We start from the raw sequence: 22,020 nt of genomic DNA on the forward strand, positions 1-22,020 counted from the left end.
CAGATGTGAATACATTCCCACTGCATTCTTATTGTTGCACACGTAAATTTTTCTCACTGAATACCCCTCTCCTGAAAAAATGTCCAAAAATTATTTTCCACCCTTCAAAGCAAATAATATTCCTACGACTATCTGCAGATCAAGTCACAAATTTATATGTTACTATAATTATCATGATGCTAAATGTAAATAAATAATGTTACTATATGTTACTATAATTCTCATGATGTTAAATGTAAATAAATAATGTACTGTTTTACCTATACAGTACTAAAAAAAGGAACAACTTTGTAATTAATGTAACAGTATCCGCTCAAAAACTCACAAAATCATTATCTCTCTGTACTAGTGTGAAAGGCGTTTCAGTTGCATAAGTGAATATATGATCTTTTTCCAAAGATAGGACATCTTCAAATTTTACGATATATTATAGCATCTTTGACACTCATATGTTCGTAAGCACTTTGAATGTATCAAAACATGTGGTGCGTGGTAGAAATCTTTTCTGTGACAAATCTAAAGTGTTCAGTGAAAAAAATTTACGTATGCAACGATAAGAATGCAGTGGGAATGTATTTACATCTGTTGAACAAATTTTATGAAAACAAACACTCCAAACCGACATTTCACGTAAGTCACAACCAATGAAAAATCTGTAACGCAGCCATCTGTGTGGCGTGCTTATAATTATGTATTATTTATATTTTAAGACAATTAATCTGAAAAAAAAACGCACCACATGTTGTAAGGAAAGCATGTAAACCGTCTGAAGATGAATCATAACGATTCGAAACCGGTAATGGTGCCCTTTGAATAAAGGAACTGAAAGTAAAATTGTGGCTGGTTACTGTCCCAACACCATCAACATTTGTCACAAAGAGATTCTTTTGTCGGCGCGAAAGCCTTACAGAGGTGCTCAACAAACTCCGTTGGCAGACGTTACGAGGCGATGTGCGTCGTGGACACGGATACTGCTGAAATTCGGAAAGCATGTTCTGGATTCCAAAGCCGTGTATCGCATAAACGCGGCTGCCGCATTATCAGTTCGTGTGCAGGAAACTTACGTTATCTTTGCCCGCGGCAGGCTCACATATTCAATAGGCGATGTCACTCTGTGGCGGGTGTTCGCTGATAATCGATGGTTACTCAGTGCGTACGAGAACACCAGAAATAAAAATGCAGGGGCTGCCTTCAGACTGACGTCGGAAACAATAAGAATTCGAGAAGAAAAGTGATTTGGTGGATGACAGAATTGTATCGCCAAGAATGCAGTATGGAAACAGACTTATCCACGAGAAGAATTTAGAAGTGGTGGAAGGTACAATTAAATATTTTTCGGTTGTCGTTACATGATCTCAAACAATTAAACCCGATGATGGAGCCGAAAATAAAAAAAGTAGGCAGCCTATTTCGAAAAGTTTTAGCTGTGAGGGAGGGTTCTTCTCTTTTGTGCAGGAAGCCAGTAAAGATGAACCTTTCTTTTTCAATATCTGCATCTGTAGCTTCATATTCCTTCCTTCCGCGCGTCCTCGCGTGTATTTTTTACGTAATAAGCTCTGTGCTTTGGATTCCACAACACCACTTTCGCTTTGTAGAGCCCTGTCAAGGCAAGACACGCCTCGCTGCTCATTTTTTTTCCCGCGAACTATCAGCGGAGTTACCGCCTGAACTGCACGAGCACACTGCGCGGGAAGATAGAACCCCTCCACTTCAGATCGCTGCGCGGCAAGTTCGAATGCGGCAGCGGCAGCGGCGAGCGACAACATAGCATCGACTGCACGAGGCACAAGTGGAACGCAGTCGCGGACGGCTGCCGCGCTCAGTGGATACGTGGCTCAAGAAGAATCGGACAACATATTGATTCCTCCCACATGGGATTCTCGAAATGACCACGACGAGAAAATGAGGGAAATTAGAGCTTCATCTACATCCGCAAGCCAACTAACGGTGTGTGGCAGAGGGCACTTTACGCGCCACTGTCATTACCTCTCTTTCCTGTTCCAGTCGCGTGTGGTTCGCGGGAAGAACGATTGCTGGAAAGCCTCCGTGCGCGCTCGAATCTCTCTAATTTTACATTTGTGATCTCCTCGGGAGGTATAAGTATGGGGAAGCAATGTATTCGATATCTCACCCAGAAACGCACCCTTTCGAAACCTGGACAGCAAGCTACACCGCGATGTAGAGCGCCTTTCTTGCAGAGTCAGCCACTTGAGTTTGCTAAACATCTCCGTAACGCTATCACGCTTACCAAATAACCCTGTGACGAAACGCGCCGCTCTTCTTTGGATCTTCTCTATCTCCTCTGTCAACCCGTCCTGGTACGGACCCCACAATGATGTGCAATACTCAAGTATAAGTCTAACGAGTGTTTTGTAAGCCACCTCCTTTGTTGATGGACTACATTTTCTAAGGACTCTCCCAATGAATCTCAACCTGGCACCCGCCTTACCAAAAATTATTTTTATATGATCATTCCACTTCAAATCGTTCGGCTCGCATACTCCTAGATATTTTACAGAAGTAACTGCTACCATTGTTTGTTCCGCTATCATATAATCATACAATAAAGGATCCTTCTTTCTATGCACTCGCAATACATTACATTTGTCTACGTTAAGGGTTAGATGCCACTCCCTGCACCAAGTGCCTATCCTCTGCAGATCTTCCTGCATTTCGCTGCGATTTTCTAATGCTGCAACTTCTCTGTATTCTACAGCATCCTCCGCGAAAAGCCGCATGGAACTTCCGACACTATCTACTAGGTCATTTATATATATTGTGAAAAGCAATGGTCCCATAACACTTCTGAGGAGTTTTACCGACAGTCATACATTCCACGTCCCATTCGCGAATGGAAAAGAGAAATGAATAAAATATGGCACAAAAAGTACCATCCGCCACAAACCCTAAGATGGCTTGCGAAGTGTAGATGTAGATAACGAGCGTCTTGTCCGTTCTGCAGCCCGTTACCCATGTCACGTGAATCATCACCCTAACCACAGGACCATTGTTTCCACAGCACAACACCTGACTCAAACTAAATGTATGATAAGCAAGCCTCTCTCCCATAATTTGGAAAGTAAAGAGATCCATTAACATATAGAGCAGTATTTCTGTCGCTTGCAGATGGGTGTTTATGAAGGGAAAAACAAGTTCCAAGGTAAATGCAAAGATTTTTGTTCAGAAGTCAGTCCATCACTGTTATGTGCGAGCGACGTTCAATAATTAATGCAACTCATTTTTTTCTCGGCCAATTTCGGTTGAGTAAATGCAGAATTTGCTGTCGGCTTTCGTCGAATATTCCCGCTTCCGATAGGTGGCGGCACTATCCGTAGCCTTCAAAATGGCGCCTGTAACGGCCGTGCGTTCTAAGCAGAGAGCTGTCACTGAGCTCTTTTGGCGGAAAACCAGAGCATTGCAGATATTCATATGCGCTTGCAGAGTATCTACAGAGACTTGGCAGTAAACGAAAGCCGTCGGGTGGGGCGTCTGTCATCATCGGAACAAGGTCGAGCAAATCTGTCCCTTCTCCCGTGTGCCGGCCGACCGCACCCAGCCTGTGGGTCCTTCATTGTTGGAACGTGCAGATACTTTCACTGTAGGCGATCAATGGATCACAATCAAACACCTCGCTGCAAACGTGGACGTCTCTGTTGGTAGTGCTCACACGCTCGCCCACCAGCTGGTTCAAAAATGGTTCAAATGGCTCTCAGCACTATGGGACTTAACATCTTTGGTCATCAGTCCCCTAGAACTTAGAACTACTTAAACCTAACTAACCTAAGGACATCACACACATCCATGCCCGAGGCAGGATTCGAACCTGCGACCGTAGCAGTCACGCGGTTCCGGACTGAGCGCCTTAACCGCGAGACCACCGCGGCCGGCCACCAGCTGGTGTACAGGTTTGTGTCTCCTCGTTTCATCGTTGCCTAACAAAAGACCCTGAAGAGCAACGAATGACCATCTGCAGGGTGGTCCATTGATAGTGTCCGGACCAAATATCTCACGAAATAAACATCAACGAAAAAACTACAAAGAACGAAACTCGTTTAGCTTGAAGGGGGAAACCAGATGGCGCTATGGTTGGCCCGCTAGATGGCGCTGCCACAGATCAAACGGATATCAACTGCGCTTTTTTTAAAAATAGGAACCCCCATTTTTATTGAATTTTCGTGTAGTACGTAAAGAAATATGAATGTTGTAGTTGGACCACTTTAAATCGCTTTTTGTGGATGGCGCTGTAATAGTCACAAACGTATAAGTACGTGGTATCACGTAACATTCCGCCATTGTGGACGGTATTTGCTTCGGGATACATTACCCGTGTTAAAATGGACCGTTTACCAATTGCGGGAAAGATCGATATGTTGTTGATGTATGGCTATTGTGATCAAAATGCCCAACGGGCGTGTACTGTCTATGCCGCTCGGAAACCTGGACATCATCCAAGTGCCCGGACCGTTCTCCGGATAGTTACGTTATTTAAGGAAACAGGAAGTGTTCGGCCACATGTGAAACGTCAACAACGACCTGAAACAAATGATGATGCCCAAGTAGGTGTTTTAGCTACTGTCGCGGCTAATCCGTACATCAGTAGCAGACAAATTGCGCGAGAATCGGGAATCTGAAAAACGTCGGCCCTGAGAATGCTACATCAACATCGATTGCACCCGTACCATTTTTATATCCACCAGGAATTGCATGGCGACGACTTTGAACGTCATGTACAGTTCTGCCACTGGACACAAGAGAAATTACGGGACGATGACAGATTTTTTGCACGCGTTCTATTTAGCGACGAAGCGTCATTCACCAACAGCGGTAAGGCAAACTGGCATAATATGCACTATTGGGAAACGGAATATCCACGATGGCTGCGACAAGTGGAACATCAGGGACCTTGGCGGGTTAATGTATGGTGCGGCATTATGGGAAGAAGGATAATTGGCCCCCATTTTATCGATGGCAATCTAAATGGTGCAGTTTTCCTACTTAATGTTCTACCGATGTTGCTAAAAGATGTTTCACTGCATGACAGAATGGCGATGTACTTCCAACATTATGGATGTCCGGCACATAGCTCGCATGCGGTTGAAGCGGTACTGAATAGCATATTTCATGACAGGTGGATTGGTCGTCGAAGCACCAATACCATGGCCCGCACGTTCACCGGATCTGACGTCCCCGGATTTCTTGATGTGGGGAAAGTTGAAGGATATTTGCTATCGTCATCCACCAACAACGTCTGACAACATGCGTCAGCGCATTGTCAATGCATGTGCGAACATTACGGAAGGCGAACTACTCGCTGTTGAGAGGAATGTCGTTACACGTATTGTCAAATGCAGTGAGGTTGACGGGCATCATTTTGAGCATATAGCACATTGGAACAACCAAAATAAAATGTTCAAATGTACCTGAGTTCTGTATTTTAATTTGAAAAACCTACCTGTTACCAACTGTTCGTCTAAAATTGTGAGCCATATGTTTGTGACTATTACAGCGCCATCTATCACAAAGCGAAAAAAGTGGTCCAACTACAACATTCATATTTCTTTACGTACTACACGAATATGTAATAAAAAATGGGGGTTCCTATTTTTAATAAACGCAGTTGATATCCGTTTGACCTATGGCAGCGCCATCTAGCGGGCCAACCATAGCGCCGTCTGGTTTCCCCCTTCAAGCTAGACAAGTTTCGTTGTTTGTAGTTTTTTCATTTGTCGCTTATTTTGTGAGATATTTGGCCCCGTCACGATCAGTGGACTACCCTGTATATTGAATTGCTTGCGCGTTACGAGGCTGTAGTGTCAATGTTTTGTTGAACATCGTCACAGGCGATGAAACTTGGATTCACCACGTCGAACCAGAAAGAAAATGGCAATCTGTGAAGTGTAACCACACCATCTCCCCTCGGAAGAAAAGGTTCAAAGCTGCACTCTCAGCCGGTAAAGTAATGACGACTGTCATCTGGGACTCTGAAGGGGTTACTCTGTTTGATATTCTCCTCATGGTGCAACTACCAGCTCTGAAGTATTTTGTGCTGCTCCCATAAAATTGAAGAAACATCTTCAAAGTGTTCGTTGCCAAAAAATGCGAACGAACTTCTCCTTCCCTGACAACGCTAGACCTCGAAAGGGGTTCACAGAACTTCATTGGGCTGTTCTTTCCCATCCGCCCTACAGCCAAGATCTCGCACCTTCCGACTTTCACCATTTTGGCCCAATGAAGGATGCGTTTCATGTATAGAGTGTGGATGAGCAAGAGGTTATTAATTCAGCAAGACGTTGGCTCCGACGTCTATCAGTAGAGAGGCACCAAGGGGGCGTAAAGGCCCTCCCAGTAAGATGGCATAATGTCGTCCCATTGAACGGAGTTTATGTTGAAAAATAGGGTTTTGAGAGTGGGAAATAATACGGTATACCGGAATCCTGAATGAAACCAACCTGCTTTCAGAAAAAAAGTGTTGCATTACTTATTGAACTCCCCTTGCACTTTGAAGAGATGTCATGTTAAAGCTAACATCCTACTCTATGTCAGAACTTACCAGAGTACCGTAAAAAGTGAGATGAACTGTGATTTTTTCCCTTGTACTAACGCCATTCTTTGTGCAAGGGCTCCACTTCAGTCTTTAATCAAATATAATCCCTAGAAATCTATCTTACTATATTAGTGGTACTTCATAACTGCAAAGCCTTATATCGTTCGACCTGATATAATTTGTTTTGTGGAAGGAACTATTGCGGATCTTTGTGAAGAATTCTGTACATCGCTATAATTTAATGTCTTATCCATTCTATCCGTTACCCTTGATGAATTGCTCACTGCCTCATGAAAACTGTTGGTCGATACCTAAATACAAAGCAAATCGTCAGCATATTAGACGATTTTCGAAGATGGAGGAATAATTATGGTAAGCTATATACAGGGTGGTCACGTACCTGAAAAGTTACCAGTATAGAGAAATTCAGTAAGATTTGGAAGTGGCCAGAAGTTGGTTCAAATATTGACGGGCGACCCTCTAGGTAAATCAGCCCAGTGTAAATAGAAGGAAAGGGAGATCGGTTTGAACTCTTTATCAAGTTGAACTAACGGGTAAAATAAAGAGAATTTAAACAATCATTTGGGAAAATCACAGTTTTGTAAGTGGTGGACGTGACAAGGCCATCCTGCGAAACATTTCTACATGCCTTCTCTGAGACCTACTTAGGATAGCTTCTTCGGAAGCTCACTCACGATGAAAATACAGCAACAAATAAATTCGACCTTCATGGGGATACCTACACTGAAACTCGTGTCAGTGGTGATGAGGCAGTCGTCTCAACAATGATTACCAAACTGTAAAGGACAACTAAAACACTTGGGAAGATTTACGTTCAGTAAACTAGATAAAGAGGCGGAAATGTTGTATCTCGTTTAGGGACACGAAACATTTAGCTCTGGAGAGGAGTAAGTACTGTAGAAGAACTGCGGTTCAGGCCAAGAAGAATGGTTGACCATGCGCCTGATGGATATGTACCTAGTAGAACAGTTCATGATGGTACAAGCCTTACAATCACTGTAAAGAAACTTCTGAAGAACCTGAGACTACTGCATAGTAGGTGTAAAATACAGCATGGGGCTGTAGATAGAGAGATGCTGAATAAAATGCGTTTGGTTGTCAAGCGGGCAATGCGTGAAGCTGTCGAATGACTAGCGTGACAAAATATTATCGAAGGATCCCTTATGAAACCAAGGGAAATTCTAACAATGTGTACTGCTGTTAGTGGCACCAAAGGTCCAGCCACTCATGGACGAGACACAAACTGAAACTGCGGGTAGCCAAGCAAAAGCAAAAATGATGAAATCTGTTTTCAAATGCTCCTTTACAACTGAAAATCTAGGGGAGTTGCTCCAGTTTATATCGCGCACCACTGCGAAGTTGAGTGATATAAATACTATTGTCATTGCTGTTGAGGTACAGCTGAAATCGCTAAAACTGATCAAAGCTGCGGCACTCGCAAAGTATTCCCTATCAGTTTCCATACTGTATTTCCAGTGCTTTAGTCCTTGTAATCGTAAAGTACCGAAGGTACCTTGAAGGAAAAGCTGTAAATTTGTGGTAGGATCTTATGGGACCAAACTGCTTAGGTCACCGGTCCCTAAGTTTACACACTATTTAATCTAACTTAAACTAACTTACGCTATGGACAACACACACACACCCATGCCCGAGGGAGGACTTGAACCTCCGACGGGGTGAGGGAAAAGTTGTGCCCAGTGGTTGGAAGAAAGCACAGACCATCTACAAGAAGAACAGCAGAAGTGATCCACAAAACTACTGTCCAATCTCCTTGACATCCATTTGTTGTAGAATCTTAGAACATATTATGGGCTCAAATGTAATGAAGTATCCCAAACAGAATGACTTCCTGTATGCAAGCCAGCATGGATTTCGAAATCATCTGTCATGTGAAACCCAACTCGCTCTTTTATCACGTGACATTCTGAAAGCCATGAATGAAGACAGTCGCGTAGAGTCAGTATTTCTTTATTTCAGAAATACCTTTTATTCAGTATCACACCTATGCTTATTATCAAAAGTGCGATCGTATGGAGTTTCAAGCGAACTTTGTGACTGGACTGAGAATTTCCTGGTAGGAAGGATGCAGCGTATTATCTTGGATGGAGGCTCATCGACAGATGTAGAAGTAACTCTGGGTGTGTTCTTGTTGTGTATTAATGACGTTTCGGACAAAAAGGATAGTAAGCTCAGACTTTTCTCAGATGATACAGTTATCTATAACGAAGTAGGCTTACTGTCTGAAAAAAGCTGCACACACATTCGGTCAGATCTTGATAATATTTCAAAGTGGTATAAAGACCGGCAAGATGCACTAAATGTTCATAAATGCAAAACTGCGCACTGAACAAAACGAAAAAGCATAATATCCTATGACAAAAATTTTACTGACTCACAAGTGGAATCGGTCAACTCATACAAATAACAGGGTGTGGCAGTTCGTAGTTATATGAAATGAGTCACTCAGGCACGGTCGTTGGCAAGCAGCTGATAGATTTCGGTTCATACGTAGAATACAGGGAAATGCAGTCAGTATATAAAGATTACTTACAACACACTCGTGCACCTTATACAAGAATACTGCGTAAGTGGGTGAGACCTGTGCCAAATAGAACAAGCAGGAGATATCGAACGTATACAAAGAAGGCCACAGGCTCATTTGAACCGTGGTAGAGTGTCACTCACATAGACACTGAAAAAACTACAGTGGCAGGCACTTCAAAAAAGATGCAAAATCTCCCGAGAAAGCCTACCCGCAAATTTTCAAGGATTGGCTTAAATGATAAATCTAGTAATACCTGTATTCTACACCCGTCTACATACCACTCCCGCAGGAATCGCGAGGACAAATTTGACGAATTACAATGCGCTTAGGGGCGTTCACAAAGCCTTTCTTCCCTCGCTCTATAGGTGAGTGGAACGGGAAGAATCGCTACTAGCTTGTACAGTGCACCGTTCGAATAAACAGCAAAAGTCGATGAAGTGTCTAGAGTCCCAATGTATGATCATTTTCATAGGATACGGAAGCTCTATTACGACCTCTCCGCAGTATACTGATATGGCAATTTTACAGCAGAATTTGGAATTTCGTGTGGCATGGAGAAAACTTCTAAAACGCATCATATCGAAGCCTTAAAGTTGAGACCATCTTCTCAGCACATTTGTCCTTCAATAAGAGGTGCATTTATTCGGGGACAAAATAATTTACCGTTCTCAAAAATTTATCAAAACTTCCAAGATACCGCGAAAATATTTGGCTCTTATATTTTCATCTGACGGCCTGGTGTTCTTTCAAATAAACGTGTATTTCATATTTTATATTTAGCTAACCATATCAGTCCGAAGTACTTGAGCCACACACTTTATAACAGCAAATGAAACATTTAAATTGCGTGGTTAGTCTGTATCTATCTCTGTTTACTACCAAGACAGGCAGCGAATCAGTGTGCGTAGACGTTTTCAAAAATTGAAAACATGGTAGCGGAAATTTTCGGAGCGAGTAACCGTTTCTCATGAAATTTCCCAACGCGATATGTGTCTTTACTATTGATTGAAATGATTTTACACGTATTAATTACTTTGGTACTGCAGATTATTGTTCTATTTGCAGAATCGTGCCTTTATTTTGCAATATATATTTTCAGAGCCCTTACATCACCTGAAAGCAGTACTTTTTTACTTTAGCAGTTGTGTCCGATGGCTGTTGGTTGCACTGCTGATGTATGAAGACTTTGCCGGGCGCAGATGCTGCCCTCCGATTATTTGGTGGAACTATAAACAAGTTTGAAAGAAACAAAAGGCGGTGAGGCTGTAAATAGTGTGTGTGAGTGTGTTTTTTCCGTTATGGTGTTATTTGCTTAAGTCGATAATGGCCATGGGGGTGAATAAAAATCGTGTGGTGCGGAAGCATCGTTCACTAAATAATCTGACATTACTGAGTGTTGCATGTCCAGTTTGTATGGGTATTTTGATAGAACCAGTGACATTGCCTTGTAACCACGACTTGTGTTTGGAATGTTTTGAGAAGTCTGTGGAAAATAACAGCTTGACGTGCCCTATGTGCCGAAAACGAATAGGGGGTTGGCTGCGACAAGCAAAAGACAAAAGTTTAGTGAACCAGACTCTGTGGAAATTGATACAGGAGAAATTCCCGCATGAAGTTGAGGCCAAGCTGAAAGGAGACGATGACGGCGTAGCGGACAGTACGTATATAACTGCTTCTTTACGTGATATCAGTGTCGTTTTAGATAGTTTTTCTAATTTTTATTTTTCTTAATTCATCTATGTTGTGCTTGAAAGACTCACAGTCGAATAAAATTAGCCCAAATCTGCTTAGTAAATATGGTTGAACTAGCTGTAACGCATATGTCATTAAATTTATACATTTTGTGGCCTTGAGAAACGTCATTGGCTTTATTGCGCTGTACATCTACTTTCTTGGTAAATGTTTATGGAGAAACTAATAACAAAGGAGAACAAAATTGTAACTCGCCAGGGACTGGGATACTTTTTGTAGTTGCATCTTGAATGAAAGTTGTTTCGAGTTCGGAATATTGTAGAATTTGCTGATTTTCATTTATCTTGACGTTCTCAGTGGAAGACATGGCCATATTATTTGGATTAAGACATGTTTGGTAGAAGTCTTCCTTGTTTATCTCTTTTATAACTCGATTTGAAGCTGTTGAGCAACAACAGCACTAATGGATTTAAGTTTGATAGGATGAGGGTTATCTGAATAACTCTGTGTAAATGTTTTTCAACTCTATAAAGGAAATTGTTTTTGGAACACCTGTGCTGGTGTATCCTTCACTTTTGGAATAGAACTGTTTCAGAACCTGTTGTGTGAGGCTTGTTCCTGTAATTAGTAACTTGTTTTAGTGGAGAATTGGAACTTTAACTAGAATATTAGAAATAAAGATTAACCCGCAGAAGACTTGGCTTGACGTGTAATAGGACTACGCAAATAATAAGATAGTAATATAGTCCATACTTTTGGAAGACTGGAATTTTCAGGACAGTGTTTGGAATTTGGGGTTCAAATTTGCATAGTATATTGCTTGTACAAATGGCAAAGGCTATAATGACAATCACATCTGTTTTTGCTTTTGATGAATCATGAATGTCAGTGGTGACATTCTAATGGGTTTTAGGATACTGGCTTTACTCAAAAGTGTTATTTGTGTGTTTCAAAATTCTAAATGTTTTTAATAATAAATTGTTACACAAAGTTTGCACTATTCTGAATTGGACATAATTTTCAGGAATATCTGCAATGATTCCACCTGTGTCACTATCTTCTGAAGGGGAAATTCGTGAGGAATTTGCTCTTGAAGTAAAGAAATATGAAGAAGAAATAAGAAGGAAACAGGAAGAAGAACAAAATGCTAGTTTAGAGCTTATAAGAAAGTTGCAGGTATACTACACTTTATCATTTTTGTACTAAGCCTGGAAACCTAATACATGATATTAGCTGATTAATGACAACTTCACTATCGAAAATTTAATGCTTCTATATCCATGTAACATTAAGAAGTACATAGTTTTTAAAGATCAAAGTACTGTATATTTTCCTGCTGTGTGGTTATTCAGTGCCTGAAAATTCTCATCAGTAGGTCTAATGGATTGATTCCAGTTCAGAAAAAAATCACCTGCAAGCTGTAGTTGTGGGATAAAGCAAATGTTGGCAATGCCCATTTATGTTGGAGGTACCCAATTAGAGCAAACATTGATCAATAAATTTTGTGGGAGAGAATGACGACAGGGAATAGTTAACACCATCACATGCTTGTCTTGCACAGTATTGCCAAAATACGTTGCTAGTTGTGAGAGTGAACACACATGTACTTTCGGATCATTGTTATGTGTACATTGTGGTAAAGACAGCAACAGGTATTTGAAATAACCAGTCTCAGGAATATGAACAATTAACATAAGTGATGGATAATTATGGCTGTCTTTAAGGAGTGACTATTTTCTTCCATGCATTTTATCTGCTGCCTGTGTTTCGAAGATTATGGTATCCAGAAATAAGACATCCAAAATAAGGACCAAAAAGGCAGTGCATCCACAGATGTGGTTTTAATGTCGATGGTTGTGAGTGTGACAGTTCGTCTGAAACTGCCTTTCTTCCTTACATATGGTTTAATACATTTACTTCTTAAATATTACAGCTAAACTTTAGGCTTAGGGCCAGATACATGTGCACAGTATTGAGCAGTTGTTAACAGTGTGCCTGTGCCAAGTTGGAGATGGCTAATGGGAGGATAGTGTGGAGTACCCTATGTTATGTGTTAGTCAGATGATGCCTTTATGCCAGAAAATGCAAATTACTTGAACTGTGTGGATGGTGACTGTCTTTTCATAATCTTTTTTTTTTTTTTTGCCCCTTGTTGAGATTTCTGTTATTGATAAGTGTATATCACCTGTGCTCTCTTACTATTGAATCAATTATTAACGAATGTGTTTAAAGTATGGGTTTTCAGAAGTTGTAGTGGCAGATGTGCAGCTTGGGGTCTAGGTTAGATTGTAAGGGGATAGCTGCTGATTTTGTCCACCCCCTGTATGCTCAGGATGGGAAGGGGAATGATAATGTGCTTGTTAAGTCTTACTTGAAGATATTAGCCTAGATTGTGCAAGACCTTAAAGAAGAACTTTTGAAACAGAATTTTGCAGCAATAATCTAGGTACTATGAACATAAATGCAAGAGGGGGACATGTAAGTAAGAATTTTTATACTCTCACATATTTTATATAAACAAAGATGAACTCCGTTACTGTGGACCTATTTGCACCTCTAAGGGGGGTCTCAGCCATTGCCGGAAACAAATTTTTAACGTCATCCAAAATGATAATGGGTAGTAACTTAGTTTCATTTCTCTCGTGCCCTGGAAACTGTTCCCTTGTACCTCCGTTTTCATTGTAGGAAAAAGGTCACATCTGGTTTGTGCAAAACCTTGGCCAATCTATTTTTGGCCGAAACACACACACACACACACAAATCGCTATAGACTAAGAGCTTTGTCATGGTGGAGGTGCCAATATGTCGATCACTGCACTACAGGATGAGCTTTCCACAGTGCCTCATCACAGTAATTTTGTCATTTGATGGTAATAATGATTATTAACTATGGCCCACCAGGGAATAAAATAGTGGTGAACTATTTCCTTCCTGCCATTAAAATAAAGTGTCAATGTTTGTACATTGATTACTTTCCTGGATCATGATGATGGAGCAGCCCTGAGCTGCCTCTATCGTTGTTAATACCCATGGTTTTTGGTACTGATCATAAGAAACATAATCTATTGTTCTGCCTTGTGTACAGCTGGATAATCACTGAATGTATAAAACACCACTTTCAAAAAAGAGCAGTCTGACCTAATTGATGCTTTACCATAAATTTCGCATGGTCAGCTAATTGAAAATGAAGTGTTCTTTTTGCACCTAGGGGGAGAATCCATCTGTATTACATCCTTGGCTGCAGAAAAGGAATTCTCATTACTTGTCACTCCTGTATAATATTACGAAAAAAGCTGTTAATGAACGAAGCAGCGTTATAGAAATTTCCTTGAAAGATGTTGCAAATAGATTTATGCAGATAGTCACTGCCAAGGTCATACTGTTAGCAGATGGAGGGTAAGGGCAACATACTGTCGGTGGTGAAAACTACAATACAGTCGCCTTCGTGGAGTGACCCTTCTCTGCATGTATTACATCTGTGCACGACTTTTACTATGCACTTGTTTATAATATTTTTGTGTTCACATTTTAGCATACCAAATTATGACAGAGTGCATTTTATATTTCGACAAGAGGGCAGAAGCGAACTTGTGGGCACCAGACCACTATTTTAATCGAGAAAATTCCTAGTTGAGTCATGTCATTATGCCATAAACAAGTGTGTGTACTGGGCTAAAATCATGTATGTCAGTGTTGGCCAGGACACATTTCCAGTATTGCTTCTATGATTGCAAAGTGTTAAATTTGCTTAGCCAGTGGGTGGATGGTTTTAACTAAAAAGTGAGAGGAGAATAAACTGTCTGTGTTTGTTTAGTTTTGAAAGTTTGAGCTCATGAGTTTTTCATAAGTGGAGTAGCTTGAGGTTATGGTTGTGGTTGAGACAAAAGACGTTAACATAAATTCATTGTTATATAGTTGTCCTCCATACCAGCTGGTGAGATGCCATCTTACATTCCTGTGATTACATATGATCTGTCTGTGCATAAAATTGCATATAAATTATGTAGTGCAGTTACAGTCTGGGCAGATATGTGAGGGACCAGCCAGTGTTGCCTTTGTTTAGTTTTCAAGTAATGCAAGATAATGTAGATACAAAATGAGTTGTTCTGTCATACACAAACAGGCCATCTTTTCTCTGTGGTATGTTATTTCTTTTATTTTCGACATCACAAATATCAAAGTATAACAGCAGTGTTAATGTGTTGAAAATGACAATACAGATTTCATTAGTAGGCCTCTAATTTTCTGGTGCTGTTAAATGACATAACACATTCAGTGATAGCCTGCAAGACACCTCATTTGGATTGACTCTACATACTAATTATGGACTGTTGAGTCTGACATGTTGACCATTCTATGTGTGGCTTATAGATTCATTTATTTCTGTGTGAAATAAGAGACAAAAGAATTATCAGAGACTCTTAAGGAGTGTTTTTTGCATCATTCACAATTAGCTGATGTGATATGTGCTTTGCCATACATTTTAAATGAGCATTAATTGACATTAAGCACTACAGGTTATGTTATTAAAACCTAGGTTCAGAGAGGGCAAGAGTAGGGGGGAGGGGGGGCTGTTGATTTATCATTCATTATAATAAAATGCACTGTAAGTGTAAGAAGGAAGAAACTATTGCTGTACCTTGCAACTAGGCCAAAACATGTCAAAGTCCCTTGATTTAGACTCTCTTCTGCAGTCAAATATTTTTTTTTGTTTTCCCTGAAGCACTTGAAATTTCCCTCTTGAGACTTCCTTAGCATGTTGCTGCCCAAGACTGTTATCTATTGCATTTCCAGACAGTGCATTAATTTTATATTAATTTTGTGTGTGCGTATTATCTCTTCCTTCTTTGTTTAATTTTTTCCTAAACAGATCTCTGAGCCCTCTCAGGCAACTTCTTTCTCCATTTCATTTTTACTGAGAATGGGTACTCTTTAAAATTTATGTGAATGACTGTGACTTTTCTGCTTTCACATTAGTCTACCTTTACCGATGAATGTTGAAATTTGTGTATAAGGTTTGATTTTTATGCAGGAGGAAGAAGAACGGAAAAGATTAGAGGCTACGAAATTGATCACAAAAGATGAAGAGATTGCCAGGAAAGTTCAAGAATCTGTAAAACAGGTAAGCCAATTAGTTGTAAATATTACTTACTCTTTTCAGTTAGCTATTTTCTAGGAAGCATTTCTAACAGTGATTAATTTTAGAAGAGAGTACAGTTTGTTACATTAAATTGAATTTTAGGAAACATTTCTGTATCTAAGCGGGCTTATTCATCAGGTTAATGTTAGATCTGGCACCCAAAGAAAATTTTACTTACTCTTAATAGCTACCACATTAACATTGTCAGTGCATGTTTAATAAATACATGTAAGTGTGTGTGGGAAGTGCTGAGAACTGAAATGTAGCACAGAGAGTTAAAGTAGCAATGAAATTTAGTCAAGAGATTTTCATACAAACAATCAACATCTATTGTAGTTGTTGGCCCCATTGTTTTGTGTGTAAGTGTTGTGTTAGTATATAGTTCTTTGACCCAAGACAATGCTTGATTCCATTCATACCTAAACAGAACCATATGCACTGTTCCATTGATCAGGATGGCCACTATGGTAGCAGCCACCACGGCCATAGCCTGTGTATTTTGGGACAAAGATGAAATTGCAGAAAGAACCTCAAACACTGTGATGATTAATAGCTTTTTTTCCACATTGCATATGTGAGGTGATGGAACAGAGAAATATGCCAAGGAATATTCTATTTACAAATTGTATTCACGATTCTGAAGTAATACTTAGTCTTGTTGGACTGCTAATAGGGAAGGAAAATACAAATATACACAGATGCTGTACCAATGGCGACAAGTTTAGCTCTGATTTTTAATTCTTGCTGCCAGAGACCATTACCCCAATTTGAGGTCTTTATGATGCGTTGTGGGATTTTAAAATGAGGTAGAATTTCCCATACTATTTGGAAATTGTGAATGGCAAATATACGCTTAGGTGACAAAAGTCACGGGATATTTCCTAATTAAGTGTAGGACCTCCTTTTGTTGGTGTAGTGCAGCAACTTGACATGGCATGGACTCAACAAGTCGTTGAAGTCCCCTGCAGAAATATTTAGCCATGCTGCATCTATGGCCATCCATAATTACAAAAGTCTTGCCGGTGCAGGGTTTTGTGCATGAACTGAAGTCTTGATTATATCCCATAAATTTTTGATGGGATTCATTTTGGGTGATCTGAGTGGCCAAATTATTTGCTTAAATTGTCCAGAATATTCTTCAGCCTCATTACAAACAACTGTGGCCAGGTGCATTGTCATTCACAAACATTCTGGGATCATGAAGTACATGAATGGCTGCAATTGTCTCCATGTAACCAAACATAACATTTTCTAATCAGTGGTCAGTTGAGTTGGACTGACCCAGTCCATTCCATGTAAACACAGCACAGACAATTATGGAGTCACTATAAGCTTCCCTGGTGCCTTGTTGGCAACTAGAGTGCATGGCTTTGTGGAGTCTCAAGCCCTACCATCAGTTGTTAAAAACTGAAATTGTGACTCTTCTGACCAGACATGGCTTTCCAGTTGTGTAAAGTCCAACCAATATGGTCAAGAGCCCAGGAGAGGTGCTGTAGGCAATGTCATGCTGTTAGCGAAGATCCTCGTGTTGGTCGCGTGCTGCCATACCCCATTAATGCCAAATTTTGCCATACTTTTGTAACAGATACGTATATCAATGTCCCACATTTATTTCAGTAGTTTTTTAATGGGGTGTTGCATATCTGTCAGCACTGACAACTCTACGCAAATGCTGCTGCTCTTGGTTGTTAAGTGAAGCCTGTTGAGAACTGTGTTGTTTGTGGTGAAAGGTAATGCCTGGAATTTGATATTCTCAGTGCACTCTTGACACTATGGATCTTGGAATACTCCCTAATGATTTCCAAAATGAAATGTCCCATGCGTCTAGCTCCAATTACCATTCCATGTTTAAAGTCTGTTACTTCCTGTTCTGCAACCATAATCATGTTAGAAATCTTTCCACATGCGTCACCTGAAAACAAATGATAGGTCCACCAATGCACTGCCCTTTTATACCTCGTGTATGTGATACTGCCGCCATCTGTGTAGGAACGTATTGTTATCTGCTGACTTTCATCACCTCAATGAGTGGCTGTGCAGTAGTAGTACAGCAGAGGAAGCAGCTGTTTCATTTATAAATAATACAAGTTTAGCTTTCTTTCATTTGCTCTTTTTGATGAAAACAATTTATGAATCAAAGCGACTTATAAAGGAGCCAGGGCAGCATTGGCCCATCTGTCGTCTCAGAAAAATTCATCTTCAGTATGTGTTTGTCAAAAATATTAATGCAGGTGTCATATTTTGTTCAGGTTGTACTTATCTCTTAGACATTATAGGCAGTCATATTGTTTCAGTCTTTTGTTCTAATCTGCTGAATTAACCAATCACAAACAATGAAATGCCAGATGCTGTTTTATCAATTACATATGTTTCTCATTAGACCACCCGATTGTTAGAAATGTGAAAACATCTACATCTACGTCCATACTCAGCAAGCCACCTGACGGTGTGTGGCGGAGGGTACCTTGAGTACCTCTATTGGTTCTCCCTTCTATTCCAGTCTCGTATCGTTCGTGGAAAGAAGGATTGTCGGTTTGCCTCTGTGTGGGCTCTAATCTCTCTGATTTTATCCGCATGGTCTCTTCGCGAGATATACGTAGGGGGGAGCAATATACTGCTTGACTCCTCGATGAAGGTATGTTCTTGAAACTTCACCAAAATTCCGTACCAACCTACTGAGCGTCTCTCCTGCAGAGTCTTCCACTGGAGTTTATCTATCGTGTCTGTAATGCTTTCGCGATTACTAAATGATCCTGTAACGAAGCGCGCTGCTCTCCGTTGGATCTTCTCTGTCTCTTCTATCAAGCCTCTCTGGTACGGATCCCACACTGCTGAGCAGTATTCAAGCAGTGGGCCAACAAGCGTACTGTAACCTACTTCCTTTGTTTTCGCATTGCATTTCCTTAGGATTCTTCCAATGAATCTCAGTGTGGCATCTGCTTTACCGATGATCAACTTTATATGATCATTCCGTTTTAAATCACTCCTGATGCGTACTCGCAGATAATTTATGGAATTAACTGCTTCCAGTTGCTGACCTGCTATATTGTAGCTAAATGATAAGGGATCTTTCTTTCTATGTATTCGTAGCACATCACACTTGTCTACATTGAGATTCAGTTGCCATTCCCTGCACCATGCGTCAATTCGCTGCAGATCCTCCTGCATTTCAGTAACCTCTCGATAAACCACAGCATCATCCGCAAAAAGCCTCAGTGAACTTCCGATGGCATCCACCAGGTCATTTAAGTATACTGTGAATAGCAACGGTCCTATGACACTTCCCTCCGGCCCACCTGAAATCACTCTTACTTCGGAAGACTTCTCTCCATTGAGAATGACATGCTGTGTTCTGTTATCTAGGAACTCTTCAATCCAATCACACAATTGGTCTGATAGTCCATATGCTCTTACTTTGTTCATTAAACGACTGTGGGGAACAGTATCGAACACCTTGTGGAAGTCAAGAAACACTGCATCTACCTGGGAATCCATGTCTATGGCCCTCTCAGTCTCGTGGACGAATAGTGCGAGCTGGGTTTCACACAGTCGTCTTTTTCAAAACCCATGCTGATTCCTACAGAGTAGATTTCTAGTCTCCAGAAAAGTCATTATCCTCGAACATAATACCTGTTCCAAAATTCTACAACTGATCGACGTTAGAGATATAGGTCTATAGTTCTGCACATCTATTCGATGTCCCTTGTTGAAAACGGGGATGACCTGTGCCCTTTTCCAATCCTTTGGAATGCTATGCTCTTCTAGAGACCTACGGTACACCGCTGCCAGAAGGGGGCAAGTTCCTTCACATACTCTGTGTAAAATCGAACTGGTATTCCATCAGGTCCAGCGGCCTTTCCTCTTTTGAGCGATTTTAATTGTTTCTCTATCCCTCTGTCGTCTATTTCGATATCTACCATTTTGTCATCTGTGCGACAATCTAGAGAAGGAACTACAGCGCAGTCTTCCTCTGTGAAACAGCTTTGGAAAAAGACTTTTACTGTTTCGGCCTTTAGTCTGTCGTCCTCTGTTTCAGTACAATTTTGGTCACAGAGTGTCTGGACATTTTGTTTTGATCCACCTACCGCTTTGACATAAGACCAAAATTTCTTAGGATTTTCTGCCAAGTCAGTAGATAGAACTTTACTTTCGAATTCGTTGAACGCCGATCGCATAACACTCCTCACACTACATTTCGCTTCGTGTAATTTTTGTTTGTCTGCAAGGATTTGGCTATGTTTATGTTTGCTGTGGATTTCCCTTTGCTTCCGCAGCAGTTTTCTAACTTGGTTGTTGTACCACGGTGGCTCTTTTCCATCTCTTACAATCTTGCTTTGCACATACTCATCTAACGCATATTGTACGATGGTTTTGAACTTTGTCCACTGATCCTCAACACTATCTGTACTTGAGACAAAACTGTCATCTTGATCCATCAGGTACTGTATAATCTGCTTTTTGTCACTTTTGCAAAACAGAAAAATCTTCCTACCTTTTTTAATATTTCTATTTATTGCTGAAATCATCGATGCAGTAACCACTTTATGATTGCCGATTCCCTGTTCTGCTTTAACTGTTTCAAATAGTTCGGGTCTGTTTGTCACCAGAAGGTCTAATACGTTATCGCCACAAGTCGGTTCTCTATTTAACTGCTCAAGGTATTTTTCGGATAAAGCACTTTAAAAAAATTTCACTGGATTCTTTGTCCCTGACAGCTGTTATGAATGTTTGAGTCTCCCAGTCTATATCTGGCAAATTAAAATCTCCACCCAGAACTATAACACGGTGGGGAAATCTATTCGAAATATTTTCCAAATTATCCTTCAGGTGCTCAGCCACAGCAGCTGCTGAGCCAGGGGGCCTATGGAGACATCCAATTAGCATGTCTGAGCCTGCTTTAACCATAACCTTCACCCAAATTATTTCACATTTCGGATCTCCGTCAATTTCCTTTGATACTATTGCACTTTTTATCACTATAAACATGCCTCCCCTTCACTTTCCAGCCAGTCTCTGCGGTATACATTCCAGTCTGAGTTTAGAATTTCATTACTGTTTACATCAGGTTTCAGCCAACTTTATGCCCCTAGTACTATGTGGGCGTTGTGATCGTTTATTAATGAGAGCAATTCTGGGACCTTTCTATAGACGCTCCTACAGTTTACTATTACCACATTAATATTGTTATTCCCTGTTGCATTTTGCCTACTCCTACCCTGCTGCGTCTCAGGAGGCATCTTGTCGGGCCTAGGGGAGGGAGCTCTCTAACCTAAAAAACCCACATGTGTACTCCACGCGTACTGCGCTACACTTGTAGCCGCTTCCTGCGTGTAGTGCACGCCTGACCTATTCAGGGGGGGCCTACATTTCTCCACCCGATAGCGGAGGTCGAGAAATTTGCACCCCAGATCTCCGCAGAATCGTCTGAGCCTCTGGTTTAAGCCTTCCACTCAGCTCCAAACCAGAGGACCGCGATCGGTTCTGGGAATGATACTACAAATAGTTAGCTCGGATTCCACCCCACGACCGAGGCCTTCCGCCTTCACCAATTCCGCCAACTGCCTGTATATGAACTGAGGATGACCTCTGAACCTAGACGGCAGGAGTCATTGGTGTCGACATGAGCAACAATTTGCAGTCGGGTGCACCCAGTGCTCTCTATCGCCCCTGGCAGGGCCTCCTCCACATCTCGGATGAGACCCCCCGGCAAGCAGACAGAGTGAACACTGGCCTTCTTCCCCGACCTTTCTGCTATTTCCTTAAGGGGCTCCATCACCCGCCTAACGTTGGAGCTCCCAATAACTAATATACCCCTCTCCCCGTGTGCCTGCTCGGACCTTGCTGAAGGAGCAGCCACATGTCCACTCACAGACAGAGCGGGTGATGCCACTCGGCCAGCCTCCACATTGACCCTCCGCCTCGTGCGCCGCGAACGCCGCTGAACCCGCCACTCCCCTTGGGGAGAGGGTGGCCCAACCGCGCCTGGTACCCGCGAAGATGTCTCGACAGCAGGGACAGTGGATGAAGCATGTAACACCATGGGGTGTACCATGCGACGCACCAGACTCCCCACTGCCG

General features: G+C 41.3%; 1 protein-coding gene across 1 annotated transcript in view; it reads left to right on the forward strand.

Moving 5' to 3' along the window:
* Positions 1 to 443: 443 nt before the first annotated feature.
* The window catches only part of LOC126335343 (E3 ubiquitin-protein ligase RNF169-like), a 108,555-nt gene continuing 86,978 nt past the window's right edge, over positions 444 to 22,020 (forward strand). Inside the window, exons 1-4 of the mRNA XM_049998527.1 lie at positions 444 to 630; positions 10,253 to 10,767; positions 11,827 to 11,978; positions 15,835 to 15,924. Of these exons, the coding sequence (XP_049854484.1) occupies positions 10,434 to 10,767; positions 11,827 to 11,978; positions 15,835 to 15,924 (576 nt within the window). The 5' untranslated portion in view covers positions 444 to 630; positions 10,253 to 10,433. The remainder of the gene's footprint in view (positions 631 to 10,252; positions 10,768 to 11,826; positions 11,979 to 15,834; positions 15,925 to 22,020) is intronic.

Source organism: Schistocerca gregaria, chromosome 2, assembly GCF_023897955.1.
Source record: "Schistocerca gregaria isolate iqSchGreg1 chromosome 2, iqSchGreg1.2, whole genome shotgun sequence".
In the NCBI taxonomy this organism is placed as follows: domain Eukaryota; kingdom Metazoa; phylum Arthropoda; class Insecta; order Orthoptera; family Acrididae; genus Schistocerca; species Schistocerca gregaria.